This window comes from Camelus bactrianus, chromosome 28 (genome assembly GCF_048773025.1).
Source record: "Camelus bactrianus isolate YW-2024 breed Bactrian camel chromosome 28, ASM4877302v1, whole genome shotgun sequence".
Lineage (NCBI taxonomy): Eukaryota > Metazoa > Chordata > Mammalia > Artiodactyla > Camelidae > Camelus > Camelus bactrianus.
In genome coordinates this window covers 9,055,674-9,078,031 of record NC_133566.1, presented here as the reverse complement: position 1 = coordinate 9,078,031, position 22,358 = coordinate 9,055,674, and the positions used below count along the sequence as shown (strand labels likewise).

At 41.9% G+C, this 22,358-nt stretch overlaps 1 protein-coding gene across 1 annotated transcript in view; it reads right to left on the bottom strand.

Annotated features, from left to right (window-relative positions):
• Window positions 1-15,945: 15,945 nt before the first annotated feature.
• The window catches only part of LOC141575406 (early endosome antigen 1-like), a 63,241-nt gene continuing 56,828 nt past the window's right edge, over window positions 15,946-22,358 (bottom strand). The window contains 1 exon segment of the mRNA XM_074354471.1: window positions 15,946-16,653. Coding sequence (XP_074210572.1) covers window positions 16,582-16,653 — 72 coding nt within the window. The 3' untranslated portion in view covers window positions 15,946-16,581.

Genomic DNA, 22,358 nt, shown 5'->3' with positions numbered 1-22,358 from the left:
AGCACCAGGAGGGTGTAAATTTTGTATTTGATTGCGCCACATGAAATTGCCAAGAGTCAACCATTTTGACCTCAGTTGCTGTCTTTTCTTAGGTTGAAAATGATTAACCCTTGGCAATTTCATGTGATTGAGCCTAATGTTTAGTCCACTATGTAGCAACAATCTCTTGCATTAAAAATGCAAGATGATAATTCAGTTTTATACATGCAAGGTAGCGCTTCATCCTGTCCCATCACGGACCCCTTAAACATGCTAATCTACACACCTTACAGAGCTCAGTCACATACAAAGAGGTTAAAATATTACAGTATGTTGTCACGTAGAGGTTCAGAGCACAGGTGCTGGAATCCCATTGCTACAGTTCTAATCCTGTTCTAGTATGCCCTGTGTGACCTTGAACATGTTGCTTAACCTCTCTGTGCCTCAGTTCCATCATCTATAAAATAAGATTAATAATTATACCTACCCCACAGAGCTGTTGTCAGGAGAACATGGTAAAGACTATCTAGTCATTCAATGTTATTATTACTGACTTTCACATTTTGGACTTAATTCCACAAAAAATAAGAACGGAAGTCACCCTTTAAATGTTCTGTGAATTTTTATGTGCCTGTAGGTCTATGTAATTTAAGAGGAATAAATGGCAGTCAATTTTGTAGAGATTCAAGAAATCATTTGGCCCTAAAAACTCCAGAATACATGAAACTGGAATTCTGAGAGTCTTTCTGTGCTTCCATAGGAAGCCTCAGTATTTCTAGCCTACTAGCCATAAACTCTAACTTTTGATCTAAGTTTACTACGATACTACATAGGAGTTCATGTGTGATACACTGAGGGTACTTACCAAAGACGAATTTTGCCAGCATGTTAAGGAGAAGATTCTAACATTTTGCTTAATGTGAAAAGCCTGCCTTTATTCTTAAATTCTCTGAACATATCGTTTTTCCTGTTAAATTATGGGAAAATTTGATGAGAAAATCCAGTGAATAAAGTGGATATTTTTATCTTTCTTAAATTATACCCATGTTTCTCAAGTAATGTTCTGAGGCACAGTTGCATCAGGGTCACTTGGAATATTTGTAAAAACAGAGATTGCCAGAGCCTACAGGTTTTGAAGTGAACGGAAACTGAACTTAAATTAATCGTGTTATTAAGTAATTTTTAAAGGAAGCCTGAAAATATGATCAAGAAACAAGACACTATAAATAATATCTGGATAGCCTTAAAAAGCACAAAATAATTTCTAGGCGTAAAAAATCTTGGGTTAAATTAAAGCACAGTGGGCACATGAACATTAGATTACAGTCAAGTAGAGAGAGAATTGGGAGAGGGCTGGAGGGTAGAACTAGGTCAATTATGTAGAATACACTGCAGAGAAACAAAGAAAAACAAAAGGTAGTCAAGAGATGTGGATGCTCAGTGCTGCCATTAATGAAAACAGCATGGAGATTCCTCAAAAAGCTAAAATTCGATTTACCATACGATCCAGCAATGCCACTCCTGGACATACATCCAGAGGGAACTCTAATTCAGAAAGATACATACACCTCAGTGTTCACAGCAGCACTGTATACAGTAGCCAAGACATGGAAACAACCTAAATGCCCATCGACAGGTGACTGGATAAAGAAGGTGTCGTATATTTATACGGTGGAATACTACTCAGCCATAAAAAAGAATGAAATAATTCCATTTGCAGCAACATGGATGGATCTGGAGATTGTTATTCTAAGTGAAGGAAGCCAGAAAAGGAAAGAAAAATACTATATGATATCATTCATGTGAGGAATCTAAAAAAAATTAGAAAGAAAGAAAAAGGAAAAATAAGACATTAATGAGCTTACCTACATAACAGAAACAGACTCACAGACATAAGAATCATACCTATGACTACTGGGGGCAAAGGGGTGGGAAGGGATAAATTGGGAGTTCAAGAATTGCTAATATTAACTACCTTATATAAAATAGATGAAAAAACAATCCCAAAATGGGCTAAAGACCTAAACAAACAATTCGCCAAGGAAGAAACACAAATGATCAATAGGCACGTGAAAAAATGCTCAATATCACTACTTATCAGAGAAATGCAAATGCAAGCGACAATGAGGTATCACCTCACACCAGTCAGAATGGCCGTCGTCCAAAAGTCCACAAATGACAAATGCTGGAGAGGCTGTGGAGAAAAGGGAAAACTCCTACACTGCTGGTGGGAAGGCAGTTTGGTGTAGCCACTGTCGAACACAGTATGGACATTCCTCAAAAGACGAGGAATAGACTTACCATATGACCCAGGAATCCTGCTCCTGGGCATATATCCAGAAGGAACCCTACTTCACAATGACACCTGCACCCCAATGTTCATAGCAGCAATATTTACAACAGCCAAGACATAGAAACAGCCTAAATGTCCATCAGCAGATGACTGGATAAAGAAGAGGTGGTATATTTTTACAATAGAATACTCTTCAGCCACAAAAAATGACAACATAACACCGTTTGCAGCAACATGGATGTTTCTGGAGAATGTCATTGTAAGTGAAGTAAGCCAGAAAGAGAAAGAAAAATACCACGTGAGATTGCTCGTGTGTGGAATCTAAAAAAACAAAACCAAAAACCCTAAATACAAACCAGAAACAGACTCATAGACATAGAATACAAACTTGTGGTTGCCAAGGGGGCAGGGGGTGGGAAGGGACAGACTGGGATTTCAAAATGTAGAATAGATAAACGAGATTATACTGAATAGCACAGGAAAATATACACAAGACCTTGGGGTAGCTCGCAGTGAAAAACATATGTCACAATGAATCTATGTATGTTCATGTATAACTGAAAAACTGTGCTCTACACTGGAATCTGACACAACATTATAAAATGACTATTACGCAATTAAAGAAAGTTAAAAACAAGTACAGTGTACAAGTAACTATCTAAAAAAAGGAAATTTCTTCTGTAGAGCACAGGAAACCATATTCAATATCTTATATCACCTATAATGTGAAAGAATAGGAAAATGAATATATGTATGACTGAAACTTTATGCTGTACACCAGAAATTGACACTTTATAATTGAGCATATTTAAATAAATTAAATATATATATGAGATGCAGATTCTCAAGTGAGCAGGTCAATTATATGTCTAACTGGAGTTTGAAAGGAAATAATGGAGGATGAGGAGGAATGTTTTTCAAGAGTTGGTTGCTGAGAATTTTCCAGAATTACTGAGGGACACCAATGTTCAGATCCAGGAAGCTGAATGAACTTTCAGTATAAACTTTAGAAAATCCTCTCCACGTATAGATATATCGTAGTGGCACTGCAGAACAGCAAAAGGAGAGAGAAGATTGTATAGGATCTCAAGGAATGAAACAGATCATCTACAAAAGAACTGATAGTAGCAACAGGATCCAGAAGACAGTGGAGAGGATTTACCTAGGTTGGACACATTGTCAATAAGAGATCTTGAGATACCACCTCAACACCTCCCGGATCGGCAAAAACATAAAGCCTGACCACACCAAGTACTGGAGAGAATGTGAATCAATAGAAACTGTCATCGCTGCTGGTGAAATTGCAAATCTGTTCAAGCAGTCAGGTGTTACCTAGTCCGGTAAAGTGGAGCGTGAGCACGCTCCCTGACCCATCCACCCTGTTTCTAGGGCAGCGCTGACAAACATGCTCCAGAAAGCATACACAGAAGGTTCTAGCCGTGCTGTTGATAACACAAGAAATGTGAAAATAACCAAAATGTCCATCGTTACCACTAAGAAAAATAAATGTTGGTTATCATTATGGAAATCTGCAATCAAGTGATCCATAGCTACCTGAATCAAAGTGGATAAATTTCAACAACATGATATAAACAAAAGGAATCACATAGAATATACACAGTAGGATTGCACCAGTAGAAAGTCCAAAAGCAAGAAAGCTTAAGGATGATTAACGCATTGTTAACTCTAGGTGTATGTATGTAAGTGTCTGCATGAGTGTGTGCGTGTGCGTGTGTGTAGTAAAAGAACAAAGCCATAGATACACACCAAGTTCAGATTAATGTTTACTTTTGAGGAGGAAGAGAAGAGAATTAGAGAGGGATAAGAAAAGGGCTTCCAATGTCCCTTATCGGTGAGATTTTATTTTAAAAAATAAAACCCAAAGCAAATATAAGAACATGTTATCATGCATTCAATATGTGTGACAAGTGTATAGGATTTTTATAGTATTATCTGTAATTTCCCCCAGATTTGAAATAGTCCTTAGTTTTAGAAAGAAAGCAGACTAGTGTACATAATACATAAAGAGCTCACAAAAACTACTGAGAAAACAACCAACCATAAAAATGGACAGAAGATGTGAACAGATACTTCACTAAAGAAGACATATGGATGGCAAATGAGCACACGAAAAGCTCAACATCAGCAGTCAGTTAGAAAATGAAAATTAAAACTACAATGAGACACCACTAGTAGAGACGATAAAATTTAAAAGACCCTATCAGGTGCTGTTAAGGATGTGGAGCAGCTGGAACCCTCTTACGTTGCTGGTGCAGATGTACAATGACAGCATTTGTTTTGAACCTCACTTAGGTAGTTTCTTAAAAATTAAACTTAGAACCCATATGAACATATAAACTCTGTCACCCAGTCATTCCACTCTTTGGCATTTATCTAAGGCAATAGAAAACACATGTCCATAGAAAAACTTTTACACAAATAAGCATAGTGGCTTTATTTGTAATAACCCCAAATTGGAAGCAATCCAAATGTCCATCGACAGGTAAGTGCACAAACTCTGAGACAGAATATTATTCAGCAATTTAAAAGGAATACATTATAGGCTACAACAAGAATTGCTTTCAGAAAACATTACATCAAGAGAAAGAAACCAAACAAAAAGAGATACGGTGTGTAATTCCTTTTATTTTTAGGAAACGTAAACCAGTGCATAGCAACAAGAAACAGCTCAGTGATTGCCAGGGGATGAGGTGGTGGGGACAGGAGGGGTGGGCTGGAAGAGAGCATGAGGAGACTGCTAGGGACGATTCGTGTGTTCATTACCTTGATTGTGGTGACGGTTTTCCGAGTCTATTCCTATGTCAAAAGCTGTCCAACTGTACCCTTTAAATATGTGCATTGTTAAATATCACTTATATCTCAATAAGTTATTTTAAAATAGAAATAAAGCATAGGGAGAAGTAGTAACTGACTACCAAGGCAGATGAAGGCACAAGCCATAAAAACGCAGAGAGTTCCAACAAAATTGAGCAAATTCTCCTCAAAATACCAGAAAGTTTCAGGAATTGGGTGGCCCAGGGATGTGGGAAGGTATAAAAGAAAGTCGTTGGACGAAAAGGTTTGCAAACCAGCAGGTCACTTTCCCTGTTCAGCACTCAGACACTGACGCACTCCCCACCCCGCTCTGCCCGCTGCTGCAGTACTGCCGGCCACGCCCACCGCTCTGCTCCTGCAGTGCTGGCGGTCAGGCTCGGCCCGGCTCACTATTGGTGGATTCGACTTCAGGGAGAGGAAGGGCCCCCCGGAGAGATACACAGGGAATTCGCTCGTCATGTGATGCCTCCCGCAGGGCAGCCCTCATGGGGTAAACAACCTGCCCCTGGAAGTCAGCTTTCTCTTCACTGTCTCTTTAACACAAATAGATAAGGGCTTCCCACGCTTGTAAGGAAACTAACCAATACGAAAGAGAGAGCCAAAAGAAAGAGAGAGGAGAGGTGGGGAAAGGAGGAGGGGGAGCGAGGAAGATTAAACCAGAAGAAAATGGAGACAAGACAGAAAACAAAACACAACCTTAGAAAAACGGTCACTGATTATTTAGAGAAATAACAGAAGACAGTATAGCCATAAATGAAGAACATTTGGCATACGAAAGAGCAATCACAGATTAAGAAATGATCCTGGGAATTAAATCTATGATAGCTGAAATAAATGGAGAATTTAGGGAAAGGGGCTTTGGAGGAAGAGTGTGGAAAATGAGCAGAGCTGGTCTGAGCTGGCCAGGAGGGAGGAGGAGGATGGAGACCAGCAGGTCAGGCAAGAGCTCCAAGCTCTGGGACAGCAAACTCAGCTCACGCTCCAGCTTTTTGAGGATCTCATCCTTCGCCAACTTGGGTGGAGGATGAGTGTGCAAGGTACCTGCAGGGCCACCACGCAGGGTGCTCCGTTTCTGCCCAGCCACAGGGCACTGGGATCTCAACTCGCGCTGGGTGCACGGCTAGGGGCACGAAGGGAGTGAGTCCCCAGGGAAAGGGGGCCTTTGTCAAATTGACACAAAAGAGCACAACGGGCCAGAAGGGCACCGGCGCAGGACAGCTATTTGTCCCACAGGGGAACACGGACCTTTGACAGCTGGCCGCGGCCCTGAAACATGACTGGGGCACTTGGCTGTTGAAAGGCTGTCCCCTAGCAGGCACAGGTCCCACTGAGCTCTCTCCACACAGCATCCCCGCATCTGTCTCCCAGGCTCGCCTCTGCAGTCTCCCCACCCCCAGAGCCCCTCTCCCCGCGGAGGCAGCAGCATCCCGCTTCCTTTGTGCTCCCCTCCCACAGAAGGACGCTTGGGGGCAGTCGTATGACGCTGCATACACTTCATCCTCTGGGAGGCTGGCGCTCAGGCTCCTGCTACCCCGAGAGTGAAGCCTTTATCTGGGGGCTCCAGGACGCTCTGTGACATCTCCGAGTCTAATCCCCAAACAAGAGCGCAGGTGATGATGCTGGAACTCAGCCGCTGCGGTCCAGCCCCGCCAGCCTGCACTCATTCAGGTCACTCACTGCGGGTGGAAAGGAAGGGCTGGACAGCCCCGCTGGCAGGACGCATAAATCACAGGCCCTGCTCGGGCTCAGTGAGTGGGAAGGGAGAGCAAATCGAGAGATGCGCCGATTCAAGTAAATTTAGAGACACACACACCAGTACACAGCTTGATTTCCTCGTCTTGCTCCCTTTCATTCCCTTGATAGCGCTGCCGCACTTGCGGGAACACTTCCTCTCCATGGAGACGCGTACAGATTCTATGTGATAAAATCATTCGGTCTTAAGCAAATCAAAAGAGGGGCATAAAACAGACCGAAAGTGATGTTGGGGAGCGCGGCGCCGCGATCCGCGCCCCCCGCCGCCCCCCCGCCCGCGGCCCCGCGCCGCCCGAGAGGAAGCCAAGTGCTGCGGGCGGGAGACTGCGCGGCGGCGGCCGCGGACTCTGCTCGGCGCTCCGGGCCACCTTCGCCCCGTATTTCCCGAGCGTGTGTGCGTGCGTGTGTGAGTGTGTGCGTGCTTTCCTACAAAGGGCGTTTTACGATTGATTCGTAGTCCGCCCCCTTGGTCCTTTGTGCTGTAACCCGTCTCCCGCCACCCCAGGTGCTTCGTGCTTCCTCCCCGCGCCGGCCTCTCCGCGAGCGCGGGTCGCCGGTCGTGCCTTCCGTTCCGCTTCGCCCCCTCCGCGTCCCGGTGCTGCCCGTGGCCTCCGCGCCCCGCTTTCCCCGCCGCGCCGCTCGCCGTGGCGACCGCGCCCCCGTGCCGCCGCCGCCGCCGCCGCCGCCGCCGCCGGCGGCCCGGCCGCGCCGCGGAGCCCCGCGCGGCTGTCGCGGCTGCAGAAGGAGGAGCCGCGCGAGCTCAGCGACCGGCTGGTCGCGTGGCGGACAAGGTGCGCAGCCCGGAGCCGGAGGCCGGCGCGCTGCCGCTGACATCACACGGCAGCATGTCTGCATTTGGGGCGCTTTTAGGTGGTTAATTCTACGGGATGTGAATGTCAACTCAATAAATTACTTTAAAAAAAATACAGATAACCATGTGACGAGTTGCTGCTGCTCCTACTGTAGCACCTGCTTTATTTAGGTGGTCAGCGCCCTCCCTCCTACTTTTGCTCCTCTCTTTTCTCCTAAGTTGTATTTGGTGGACTCAGCATGTCCACATAAAGGGAACGCCCAAACCCCCTGCATACTGGCCCCTGATCAGCAGCCACTGGCCAGCACCAGCAGAAGAGGGACGGAGCAGCAGAACCAGTCCCCGGAGACCAGGTTAAAGATGAGTGCTGTCACCTCCCAGGTGTGCAGTGCCCTTGGGGACAGAGCCCTTCACACGGCCTCCACTTCCCCCTTCATAAACCAGGGTCATAACAATGCATTACCCAAGTCTTGAGACCACAGGGTGTGAGAATTACATACATACTCTTGTAAGCTGCAAAGCACCAGGAGGGTGTAAATTTTGTATTTGATTGCGCCACATGAAATTGCCAAGAGTCAACCATTTTGACCTCAGTTGCTGTCTTTTCTTAGGTTGAAAATGATTAACCCTTGGCAATTTCATGTGATTGAGCCTAATGTTTAGTCCACTATGTAGCAACAATCTCTTGCATTAAAAATGCAAGATGATAATTCAGTTTTATACATGCAAGGTAGCGCTTCATCCTGTCCCATCACGGACCCCTTAAACATGCTAATCTACAACCTTACAGAGCTCAGTCACATACAAAGAGGTTAAAATATTACAGTATGTTGTCACATAGAGGTTCAGAGCACAGGTGCTGGAATCCCATTGCTACAGTTCTAATCCTGTTCTAGTATGCCCTGTGTGACCTTGAACATGTTGCTTAACCTCTCTGTGCCTCAGTTCCATCATCTATAAAATAAGATTAATAATTATACCTACCCCACAGAGCTGTTGTCAGGAGAACATGGTAAAGACTATCTAGTCATTCAATGTTATTATTACTGACTTTCACATTTTGGACTTAATTCCACAAAAAATAAGAACGGAAGTCACCCTTTAAATGTTCTGTGAATTTTTATGTGCCTGTAGGTCTATGTAATTTAAGAGGAATAAATGGCAGTCAATTTTGTAGAGATTCAAGAAATCATTTGGCCCTAAAAACTCCAGAATACATGAAACTGGAATTCTGAGAGTCTTTCTGTGCTTCCATAGGAAGCCTCAGTATTTCTAGCCTACTAGCCATAAACTCTAACTTTTGATCTAAGTTTACTACGATACTACATAGGAGTTCATGTGTGATACACTGAGGGTACTTACCAAAGACGAATTTTGCCAGCATGTTAAGGAGAAGATTCTAACATTTTGCTTAATGTGAAAAGCCTGCCTTTATTCTTAAATTCTCTGAACATATCGTTTTTCCTGTTAAATTATGGGAAAATTTGATGAGAAAATCCAGTGAATAAAGTGGATATTTTTATCTTTCTTAAATTATACCCATGTTTCTCAAGTAATGTTCTGAGGCACAGTTGCATCAGGGTCACTTGGAATATTTGTAAAAACAGAGATTGCCAGAGCCTACAGGTTTTGAAGTGAACAGAAACTGAACTTAAATTAATCGTGTTATTAAGTAATTTTTAAAGGAAGCCTGAAAATATGATCAAGAAACAAGACACTATAAATAATATCTGGATAGCCTTAAAAAGCACAAAATAATTTCTAGGCGTAAAAAATCTTGGGTTAAATTAAAGCACAGTGGGCACATGAACATTAGATTACAGTCAAGTAGAGAGAGAATTGGGAGAGGGCTGGAGGGTAGAACTAGGTCAATTATGTAGAATACACTGCAGAGAAACAAAGAAAAACAAAAGGTAGTCAAGAGATGTGGATGCTCAGTGCTGCCATTAATGAAAACAGCATGGAGATTCCTCAAAAAGCTAAAATTCGATTTACCATACGATCCAGCAATGCCACTCCTGGACATACATCCAGAGGGAACTCTAATTCAGAAAGATACATACACCTCAGTGTTCACAGCAGCACTGTATACAGTAGCCAAGACATGGAAACAACCTAAATGCCCATCGACAGGTGACTGGATAAAGAAGGTGTCGTATATTTATACGGTGGAATACTACTCAGCCATAAAAAAGAATGAAATAATTCCATTTGCAGCAACATGGATGGATCTGGAGATTGTTATTCTAAGTGAAGGAAGCCAGAAAAGGAAAGAAAAATACTATATGATATCATTCATGTGAGGAATCTAAAAAAAATTAGAAAGAAAGAAAAAGGAAAAATAAGACATTAATGAGCTTACCTACATAACAGAAACAGTCTCACAGACATAAGAATCATACCTATGACTACTGGGGGCAAAGGGGTGGGAAGGGATAAATTGGGAGTTCAAGAATTGCTAATATTAACTACCTTATATAAAATAGATGAAAAAACAATCCCAAAATGGGCTAAAGACCTAAACAAACAATTTGCCAAGGAAGAAACACAAATGATCAATAGGGGCGTGAAAAAATGCTCAATATCACTACTTATCAGAGAAATGCAAATGCAAGCGACAATGAGGTATCACCTCACACCAGTCAGAATGGCCGTCGTCCAAAAGTCCACAAATGACAAATGCTGGAGAGGCTGTGGAGAAAAGGGAACCCTCCTACACTGCTGGTGGGAAGGCAGTTTGCTGCAGCCACTGTCGAACACAGTATGGACATTCCTCAAAAGACGAGGAATAGACTTACCATATGACCCAGGAATCCTGCTCCTGGGCATATATCCAGAAGGAACCCTACTTCACAATGACACCTGCACCCCAATGTTCATAGCAGCAATATTTACAACAGCCAAGACATAGAAACAGCCTAAATGTCCATCAGCAGATGACTGGATAAAGAAGAGGTGGTATATTTATACAGTAGAATACTATTCAGCCACAAAAAATGACAACATAACACCGTTTGCAGCAACATGGATGTTTCTGGAGAATGTCATTGTAAGTGAAGTAAGCCAGAAAGAGAAAGAAAAATACCACGTGAGATTGCTCGTGTGTGGAATCTAAAAAAACAAAACCAAAAACCCTAAATACAAACCAGAAACAGACTCATAGACATAGAATACAAACTTGTGGTTGCCAAGGGGGCAGGGGGTGGGAAGGGACAGACTGGGATTTCAAAATGTAGAATAGATAAACGAGATTATACTGAATAGCACAGGAAAATATACACAAGACCTTGGGGTAGCTCGCAGTGAAAAACATATGTCACAATGAATCTATGTATGTTCATGTATAACTGAAAAACTGTGCTCTACACTGGAATCTGACACAACATTATAAAATGACTATTACGCAATTAAAGAAAGTTAAAAACAAGTACAGTGTACAAGTAACTATCTAAAAAAAGGAAATTTCTTCTGTAGAGCACAGGAAACCATATTCAGTATCTTATATCACCTATAATATGAAAGAATAGGAAAATGAATATATGTATGACTGAAACTTTATGCTGTACACCAGAAATTGGCACTTTATAATTGAGCATATTTAAATAAATTAAATATATATATGAGATGCAGATTCTCAAGTGAGCAGGTCAATTATATGTCTAACTGGAGTTTGAAAGGAAATAATGGAGGATGAGGAGGAATGTTTTTCAAGAGTTGGTTGCTGAGAATTTTCCAGAATTACTGAGGGACACCAATGTTCAGATCCAGGAAGCTGAATGAACTTTCAGTATAAACTTTAGAAAATCCTCTCCACGTATAGATATATCGTAGTGGCACTGCAGAACAGCAAAAGGAGAGAGAAGATTGTATAGGATCTCAAGGAATGAAACAGATCATCTACAAAAGAACTGATAGTAGCAACAGGATCCAGAAGACAGTGGAGAGGATTTACCTAGGTTGGACACATTGTCAATAAGAGATCTTGAGATACCACCTCAACACCTCCCGGATCGGCAAAAACATAAAGCCTGACCACACCAAGTACTGGAGAGAATGTGAATCAATAGAAACTGTCATCGCTGCTGGTGAAATTGCAAATCTGTTCAAGCAGTCAGGTGTTACCTAGTCCGGTAAAGTGGAGCGTGAGCACGCTCCCTGACCCATCCACCCTGTTTCTAGGGCAGCGCTGACAAACATGCTCCAGAAAGCATACACAGAAGGTTCTAGCCGTGCTGTTGATAACACAAGAAATGTGAAAATAACCAAAATGTCCATCGTTACTAGTAAGAAAAATAAATGTTGGTTATCATTATGGAAATCTGCAATCAAGTGATCCATAGCTACCTGAATCAAAGTGGATAAATTTCAACAACATGATATAAACAAAAGGAATCACATAGAATATACACAGTAGGATTGCACCAGTAGAAAGTCCAAAAGCAAGAAAGCTTAAGGATGATTAACGCATTGTTAACTCTAGGTGTATGTATGTAAGTGTCTGCATGAGTGTGTGCGTGTGCGTGTGCGTGTGTGTAGTAAAAGAACAAAGCCATAGATACACACCAAGTTCAGATTAATGTTTACTTTTGAGGAGGAAGAGAAGAGAATTAGAGAGGGATAAGAAAAGGGCTTCCAATGTCCCTTATCGGTGAGATTTTATTTTAAAAAATAAAACCCAAAGCAAATATAAGAACATGTTATCATGCATTCAATATGTGTGACAAGTGTATAGGATTTTTATAGTATTATCTGTAATTTCCCCCAGATTTGAAATAGTCCTTAGTTTTAGAAAGAAAGCAGACTAGTGTACATAATACATAAAGAGCTCACAAAAACTACTGAGAAAACAACCAACCATAAAAATGGACAGAAGATGTGAACAGATACTTCACTAAAGAAGACATATGGATGGCAAATGAGCACACGAAAAGCTCAACATCAGCAGTCAGTTAGAAAATGAAAATTAAAACTACAATGAGACACCACTAGTAGAGACGATAAAATTTAAAAGACCCTATCAGGTGCTGTTAAGGATGTGGAGCAGCTGGAACCCTCTTACGTTGCTGGTGCAGATGTACAATGACAGCATTTGTTTTGAACCTCACTTAGGTAGTTTCTTAAAAATTAAACTTAGAACCCGTATGAACATATAAACTCTGTCACCCAGTCATTCCACTCTTTGGCATTTATCTAAGGCAATAGAAAACACATGTCCATAGAAAAACTTTTACACAAATAAGCATAGTGGCTTTATTTGTAATAACCCCAAATTGGAAGCAATCCAAATGTCCATCGACAGGTAAGTGCACAAACTCTGAGACAGAATATTATTCAGCAATTTAAAAGGAATACATTATAGGCTACAACAAGAATTGCTTTCAGAAAACATTACATCAAGAGAAAGAAACCAAACAAAAAGAGATACGGTGTGTAATTCCGTTTACTTTTAGGAAACGTAAACCAGTGCATAGCAACAAGAAACAGCTCAGTGATTGCCAGGGGATGAGGTGGTGGGGACAGGAGGGGTGGGCTGGAAGAGAGCATGAGGAGACTGCTAGGGACGATTCGTGTGTTCATTACCTTGATTGTGGTGACGGTTTTCCGAGTCTATTCCTATGTCAAAAGCTGTCCAACTGTACCCTTTAAATATGTGCATTGTTAAATATCACTTATATCTCAGTAAGTTATTTTAAAATAGAAATAAAGCATAGGGAGAAGTAGTGACTGAGTACCATGGGAAGAAGTACACTGGGTCGGTGGGGCTGCCCATGAGCGCAGCGAGCCCTCCTCCCGGGCACAGGCTGACCTGCAAACATGCATACCAGGAACCTGGGGCAGGAAAGGCCGCCCCTAGGCCAGGCCCTTGTGGAGATGGGAGCAAACTGATCGGCTCCCTCGAAGCAGTCTGCTCCCTGCGACGTCCCTGTCCCCTGAGCTCACCTCGACTGCCTCCCAGTACCTGGCTGACAAGGAGAATTAAATCTGGGGTAGCAGAGGCCACCCTGAGGCCAGGAGACGGGTAGATGGGAAGAAAAAGAGCAACTCGCCGAGGGATCCCCCTTTGCTGCTGGGCTGCCTCCGCCTCTGCGGCTGACCTCTTCCCCCGACAGCACCACGCCCGCTCCCAGGAGCAGGCTGACCTCAAAGGCTTCAGTCTGGCGAACCTGGGGGAGCGGAGATCGCCCCCAGGCCAGGCCGCTAGGGACATTGGAGAAAATCCTCTGGCTCGTCATGGGCACCCGTGTCCCCTGTCGGTGACGCCGACCCCGTCCCCAGACCGCACCCTGCCTCTAGTGTGTCAGTGTGTCTGTCTGTCTGACTGCCTGCCTGACTGCCTATCTATTGGAGGAAGGGAGAGGGTAGTCTATGTGTGTGTCTGTTTATCTAACGGAGGAGGAGGAGCCTAGCATGTCAGTCTCCTTGCCTGCCTATCTATGTATCTCTCACTCTCTCTATCTATATATCTGTCTATGTATCTAGATGAGGCATAGGAGTAGGCTCGTGTTTCTTTTTATTTTTCTGTCTGTTGAAGGAGGGGGTTACTTTGTCTATCTAACTATCTACCTATTTGAGGAAGCGGAGGAGGCCACAGAGGGTCGAGGAGGGACAGGGAAACACAGAGTGCAGGGGGGCAACGAAGGGGAGACCCCACCTCAGGGATGGGAACCTACAGAGGGTCAAGGAGGACATGGACAGACAGAGTTTAAGGGGGCAATGAAAGGGAGACACCCACCTCAGGAACGGGACCCCACAGAGGGTTCAGGAGGACAGGGACACACAGTGCAGGCAGGCAATGAAGGGGAGACCCCACCTCAGGGACGGGACCCCACAGAGTGTCTAGGAGGACAGGGACAAACAGAGTGCAGGGGGACAAGGAAGGGGAGAGCCCACCTCAGGGACCCCAAGAGGGTGCAGAAGGGACAGGGACAGTCAGAGTGCAGGGGGGCAATGAAGGGGAGACCCCAATCTCAGGGATCTGACCCCACAGAGTGTTCAGGAGGGACTGGGACAGACAGTGCAGGGGGGCAATGAAGGGGAGACCGCATCTCAGGGATGGGAACCCCACAGAAGGTTGAGGAGGACACGGACAGAGTGCAGTGGGGCAAAGAAGGGGAGACCCCACCTCTGGGACCCCACAGAGGGACCAGGAGGGACAGGGACAGACAGAGTGCAGGGGTGCAATGAAGGGGAGATCCCACCTCAGGGATGGGTCCCCACAGAGGGTCCAGGAGGGACACGGACAGACAGAAACAGGGGGGCAATGAAGGGGAGACCCCACCTCATGGAAGGGACCCCTGAGTGTTCCAGGAGGACAGGGACACAGAGAGTGCAGGGGGGCAATGAAAGGGAGACCCCAAACTCAGGGATGGGACCCCACAGAGGGTCCAGGAGGGACAGGGACATACAGAGTGCAGGGGGGCAATGAAGGGGAGACCCCAACTCTGGGTCCCCACAGAGGGTCCAGGAGGGACAGGGACAGATAGAGTGCAGGGGGGGAAATGAAGGGGAGACACCACCTCAGGGATGGGAAACTACAGACAGTCCATGAGGGACAGGGACAGAGTGCAAGGGGGAAATGAAGGGGAGACCCCACCTCAGGGACCCCACAGAGGGTCTAGGACGGACAGGGACATACAGTGCAGGGCGGAAATGAAAGGGAGACAGGGACAGACAGAGTTAATGGGGGCAATGAAGGGGAGACTCCAACTCAGAGACCCCACAGAGGGTCCAGGAGGTCAGGGACAGACAGAGTGCAATGGGATAACGAAGGGGAGAACCCACAATTAGGATTCGACTCCACAGAGGGTCCAGTAGGGACAGGGACAGACAGAGTGCATTGGGGCAATGAAAGGGAGACCCTCACCTCAGGGACAGGACTCCACAGAGTGTACAGGAGGTGCAGGGATAGATGGAGTGCACAGAGACAATGAAGGGGAGACCCCAACTCAGAGACCCCACAAAGGGTCGAGGAGTGACAGGGACAGACAGTGCAGGGGGGCAATGAAGGGGAGACCCCACCTCAGGGATGGGACCCCACAAAGGATCCAGGAGGGACAGGGACAGAGTTCAGGGGTGCAATGAAGGGGAGACCCCACCTCAGGGATGGGAAACCAGAGACAGTCCTGGAGGGACAGGGACTGATGGTGTGCAGGGGGGCAATGAAGAGGAGACCCCAACTCAGGGACAGGACCCCACAGACGGTCCAGGAGGTTAGGGACAGACAGAGTGCAGGGGGGCAATGAAGGGGAGACCCAACCTCAGTGACCCCACAGAGGGTCCAGTAGGGACAGGGACAGACAGAGAGCAGGGGGGCAGTGAAAGGGAGACTCCCCCTCAGGGATGGGACGCCACACAGGATGCAGGAGGGACAGGGATAGACAGAATGCAGGGGGGCAATGAAGGGGAGACCCCACCTCAGGGACGGGACTCCACAGAGGGTCAAAGAGGACAGGGACAGACAGACTTCAGGGGGTCAATGAAGGGGAGACCACACCTCAGGCATGGGAAACCACAGACAGTCCAGGAGGGACAGGGACTTATTGCAGCGGGTAAACAAATGGAGACACCCACCTAAGGGATGGGACTCCACAGAGTGTCCAGGAGGGACAGGGACAGACAGAGTGCAGGAGCGCAAAGAAAGGGGTCTCCACCTTTGGGACGGGACGCAACCCATTCCCTTTGTGCTAGATGAACGAACGTTCATTAAAAGTTTATTTAAATTCTGCCTTAAGATGCTGGTACTTGGTCTCCACTTCTGACAGTTCTTCCTTGAGCTTTTGAGTAGCTTCTCCCTTTTCACCTAGTTCTGCCTGTATTCTCTGCAGAGACGTTTCAGATGCAGATAACCTTGACTGAAGCTGTTGATAATCTAAGTCTTTCTGAGGAAGGCTTGCTTGTATATTCTTTTTACTCACACATTCTTCATTGTGTTTCTCCTCTGAGTATAGTCCAGTTCTTTCTTCTGCAACTTTTCAGTCAAGTCCTGAAATATCAATTTAACAATGTATTTCTTTTCCTAATACTTTCAATTATTCTAATTATTCAAACAATCTTTAGAGCAGTATCATTTCGTACTAAATGTTTTAGTCATTATTACAATATAAAAACAGTGAAAATATCCAACCAAGAATTAAATCATTACATACTAACTTATGATTTTATTATTGGTCCACTTGACTAAGCTCTTAGTACTAGTGTAATAAGAACTACTAACAAAATTTTGACATAAAATGAAAACACTAAAATCTACTAACTAGACTCTTTAAGGTATGCAAAATATTTACATTCTCTCATTTGAGTTAAAAATTAAAACTACTCCTCTATCATCAAAAATTGTTTTACATAACAATATACTACAGCAATTCTGATTTCTGGCTTTACAATTTCATAGTTGGTAAGAGTTTTAGCTTAACAATACCATTCACTGCTGTAGTATGCCTGATTCTACTGATTCCTAGTTTTTGCTCTTCTTAACAAACACTATTTTTAGGAGTAATTCAGAGTTCTTTCTAGGTATGTAAAAACAGTGATCTAAAAATTTCACTAACCTATCTCATGTTTTGTTATTTTACTCAGTACTATCAAGTATAAAGTATAAAAACTGACACCTCCAATCAAAGATCTGGATCAGTCAGCCTAATCAAATGTCAAAGTCTGGTCTTAGTGGGGTTGTTACAATTAATATTGAACATTTTTAAGTCATCATATGTACACATAAGGTATGGATCAGAATTTTAACTCAATTCTGTAACAAAGATAGCCAGGATAAGAAGCCACGGTGAGCACCTGATGAGTCAATCATGGACATTTATAATGCTCACTTTTTATATGCAGTGTGCTAGAAGGGGATACTACAGATGTAGTGGAGGACTAGCAAAGCCTCTGACCTTTAAACAGACTAATCTAAATGAAACACACATATCAAAAAAAAAAACTTTTCTAACAAAGTTGAAACATAATGCATAGGCAAAAATGGATTAATAGAAAAGCTGTGTTAAATTTCTTGAGTATATAGTCTTAAATAAAATGAGTAAAGTTGAGTGGGACTAACTAGTAAGTTAAAAATCACATGAAAATAAACTTTTAACTTGGTAAAGTGGTGAGAGGAGTTAAGCAATAGGTAGACATGACTCATGCTATCTGCTCTATACAAGAAGACATAAATAGATAAAGTCACAAAGGAACAAACAAGTTGCATGAGGGAAAATAACAAATGCTATTTATTACCTCGAGGGGAGTAATAAGTCTAGGTACCAAAGTGGGAAAAGCAGGCAGCAGTAATGATTCTTGAACACCCGTCTGAGAAGTTCGTTAATATAAATTACCAAGTAGGAATATACTATAGAAAAAGCAATGTCAGAAAGATGATATAAGTATATATATAACAAAGAGAAGATGGGAGACAAAGTAAAAAGAACAACCATAAATTCTGGGCAAAATTAGCAGAGATGTGTCTTGACCAACCAACAGAAACAGAAAAAAAGAGACAGAGCCAAAAGACTAGAGAAAAAAATAGTAATTTTGAGTCAATCTGTATATTAGGAAAATTCTTTTTTTATATAAACATTTGTGTCTTGTTAGTAACTCCACATCTTTCTTGACATAATTTTCTACTTTTAAGAAGATAACATTTATTTTAGAATTCGTAAGCTAAATCTATTCGTTGATCATTATAGATATCTTGTATCTTTTTGAAGAAAAGTCCAAGTTACTAAATTTTATGAATGCAACCACACTAATACTGAGAACTTGGGTGGGATATAATTTTTTTTAATGCTACTAAAATTAAGGCTAGTAATGAGGTAGTAAGTCTTCTTCCCCATAGGCTTAAAGTAACCAAGTAATCCCACTAGTTCTACATATAATCCCTCAGACAGCTCCGCTCTTTAAGAAGCAAAAAATACATAACAACCATTGACTGTTTAAAACTCACTTGCCTAAAAAATTAATCAAAATCTTCCTGCTTTACTGCACAGATGAGAGCTAATTAAATTTTAAAAGAACCTAAATCACTTACTTTCTTTTTAAAAGAAACTAATACACTCACATGATGTAATTTTTACATGCAAAAGGCTAACTGAATTTAGTATGACAAACTTTTCATTCTCATTATCATCTTCCTATAGAATCTGAAGCAAAAAGTATAGTGAAAACATGGTTTTTGAAGATTGATTTTTTAATGCAGTAGAATCCATTAAGGAAATCAATAATTGCACATTCTCTTCTCTATATCAATCCTTACAACAAAAAATGAGATAGACATTATCATCCCCATTGTATGGATGAAGAAGCTAAAGTCAAAAGCTTGATATGACTTGGCCAGGTGGCAGAGTCACGTATTATGATTCTAAGTCCAATAAACTTTCCACAACACAATTCAGACACTCAGTGAGTCAATTCATGCTCCTCCAAACTTATACTATTCAAATTTAAAATATAAAACGAATGTTAAGATTGGTTTATAACAATTATCATTTGAGTAGGCAAAAGTCTTTCCTTCTGAATGTCCAGTCCTCTTTTGATTTCCTCACCAATTGTTCTTTCAACATATTTTCTTACAGAGACAATTTCCCTGTATTAGGCTCTATTATCCACTTGTTACTAGCCAGGTAATGAGAAGAAATGCAAAAAGAATGGTATTTTTTATAGCTTGAGAGCTTACACAGTAGTTTCAGGGATCTCATTTGTTCCTCAAAACAGCTTTGTGAGAAAGAACAAATTAACTATTTGTAGCTCTCCAACATCTTGTATTTTGTGCTCTTACATGTTCCCATGCCTTTTATAGATATATCTATCTCTAAAATGAAATGCCATTAACCCCTCTGCCACATGATACGCTCCTTAGCATCCCTAAAGACTAAGCTAAATAAAGTTGTCTTCTACAAACGCCTTTCCTGATTTACTAGTCAGTAAGATAGGAAAACATCCACCGTGGTCTTGATCCAACTCGGCATCACAACACTTCCAAATAAAAACAGTGACAACAAATATTCATTGAGGTGCTTTCTAAAAGCCAGACACTAGTCTAAGCACTTTAACATCTATTAATGTATTCAATACTCACATCAATCCTAAGAGGCAAATGGATATAACAGTACTTCTTAGCAGAAGAGGAAACACACTTTAAGAGGTTGTGTGTCACAACCAGTTAGTGGCAAAGCTGAGATTTAAACGGGCTTTTGACCACTGTACTATTCTGTTCATGTCAGTATACCACTTGGCAACACAGTGGTAATACACAGCGATACAACTACTTGCCACATCTGGCTCTCGCTCTGGCCTATGAGCACCTTAATACTGGGACCGCTGGAAAGTGGAGAGCAACGAAGAATGGAAAATGGATAAGAGGTGTAACCCAGAAAACAGTCAGTCTCTTACAGTGACCCATGTTAATCACATTAGTAGCTTTAAATAAACATACGATTTTGTTCAGAATCATACAGAAATAGTTAAACTAAGCTGCAGAATTGTTTAAATGTCAGAATATGATTCTTACTAGAAACTAAGAAGGAGGCTCCCTCAATATTCCTCTCGTTTTTAAGTTTTCCAAGTCAGTAATTAAAAAAACACTGGCTTAATGCTGAGAACTTGACATTAACATAAAAGCAACTATTTTTCCCATTCATTATATTTTAAAATGTAATCTATCCACCCTGATGCTGCCTATGACCCACAAAAGCTGCCAAGGCATTTCATGTAATAGCCTTCAAAAGACCAAGCATAGAGATTTCCAAATTTACAACACTTGGATATCACCACTGTCAACAATTATGATTTATCAAGGACAAAGGGTGAGGAGTGGCGAGGGAGGCAGAAGGCAAAAATTCAAAAAAAAAAAAAAAAAAAGAGAGAGAGCGAGCGATAGATAGATGCACCTCTCTGCTTGCTCCTGCTCTAACTGGTGAAAAAAATCCTAAGCAGGAAAACACTTTGAAAAAAAATTGTCAAGTATTACACTTCTGTAAAGATTATTAAGATTAGTAGAAAATCCTCTTATCCCCTAATAAAAAATTCCATTTTTACCACACTAAACCATCTTGATTCCCTGTAGTGCTCATAAAATAGACAGAGTACTTCCTTTAACAGTGTGTGTGCACGTATGTAGGCATGTGTGAATATATATATATATAATATATATATGATGTTTGTTTCATAAATATTAACGGTTTGATGTTTCAGAAATACGTAACAAACTACACTGATCATAAACATCTGCTGCATGTACACATCTGGCCAACTTCCAAGAGGCAGAAGGTCAACTCTAATCTCAAAAGAAATTAAAAATCAAATTGAGGGACAAAGATAAAACTAAAGTGTATGTAGATGTTTTCTACATAGAGTTTGACAGGAGAAAAAAGGAGGGACAGGGAGGCAGGGAGGTTTTTATCAGCCATAAAAAGATTAAATTTTAAAAATCAGTCAGCACCAAGTGTTGATGGAGAAATAGAAAATGGTAAACTAGTATAATTACTTTGGAAAACAGTTTGGGATCACCTAGTAAATATGAGTATGTATGTAGCCAGTAGCCCAGCAATTTCACATGAGAGTACATAACAATTTAATTCCTGCACAAATGCATGAGATTTATGGTGAAAGTTCATAGCTGCAGTACTTGTAACAAGAAAAAAGAAAAACTGTGTGAAAAAATAGGAAGTATATATGGATCACTTTGGCTGCATACCAAAGAATAATGTAATTGTCACATAGAAAAGCATTTATGCAATTGAGCTAGTTGCTTTTTTCCTTGAAACGCTATTTCAACTGGAAAGAATCACGGACGAACTATCATTATTCAGACTTGGGTAGGAAGAGAATCTGTCATGTCAAAGAATAGAAGTGATCCCGTTGGTTGCCAATGATAAAACTGAAGCTTCAAGATGAAGCTTAGAATTTTGGAAAACTTGTATCTACCACCACGAGCTTGACACTTCCTTATGCTTAAAGCCTGTACTGAGATTGATGGTGATGTTGACAAATATGACTTGTTTTATACTGTACAGTGAACTGTTCAATATCTGGGAAATCTGCATAACTCAGTGAACCAGTATTTTTCACATGACTAATGCATTATGTTATAAAAATCATGCATAGGAAAGATCTATTCAAAAGGCAAGACAGAGGAGTGAATTTCAGTGTTACAAAGTACAAAAACTGCATTGATATGGTTTCAGAATCTACACTGCAACTAACTTTTGAGAAACTATACCTTATCTAATTTCAGTACAATATCAAATAAAAATAGCTACAATTATCTGAAAAGGCTATTTAGTCCTCCCTTTTCCAACTACATCTGTGTAAAACTAAGTTTTCTATGCACACTTCAACCATATCACAACAGATTAAAGGTAAAAGCAGATAGAAGAATCCATCTGTCCTGTATTAGCTAGACATTAAAGAGGACTGAAAAAATGTAAACTACCACTATTTTTTATATTGGAAAATAGACATTTTTAATAAGAAATGGTATTTATGTTAATATTTAATGGTTACTGTTTTCTAAATAAAATAATGAACATATATTTTTAGTTTATTTTAATTTCTGACATAACTGTCCATAGATGCAACCAAAAAAATAAATAAATAAAAGCTCTTTGGGGTTCATGACACTTTTGAGAATATAAAGCAGTCTTGAGATCAAAAAGTTTGAGAAATACTGTGCAAGGGCACAAGCAACAAACACCCCAAAAC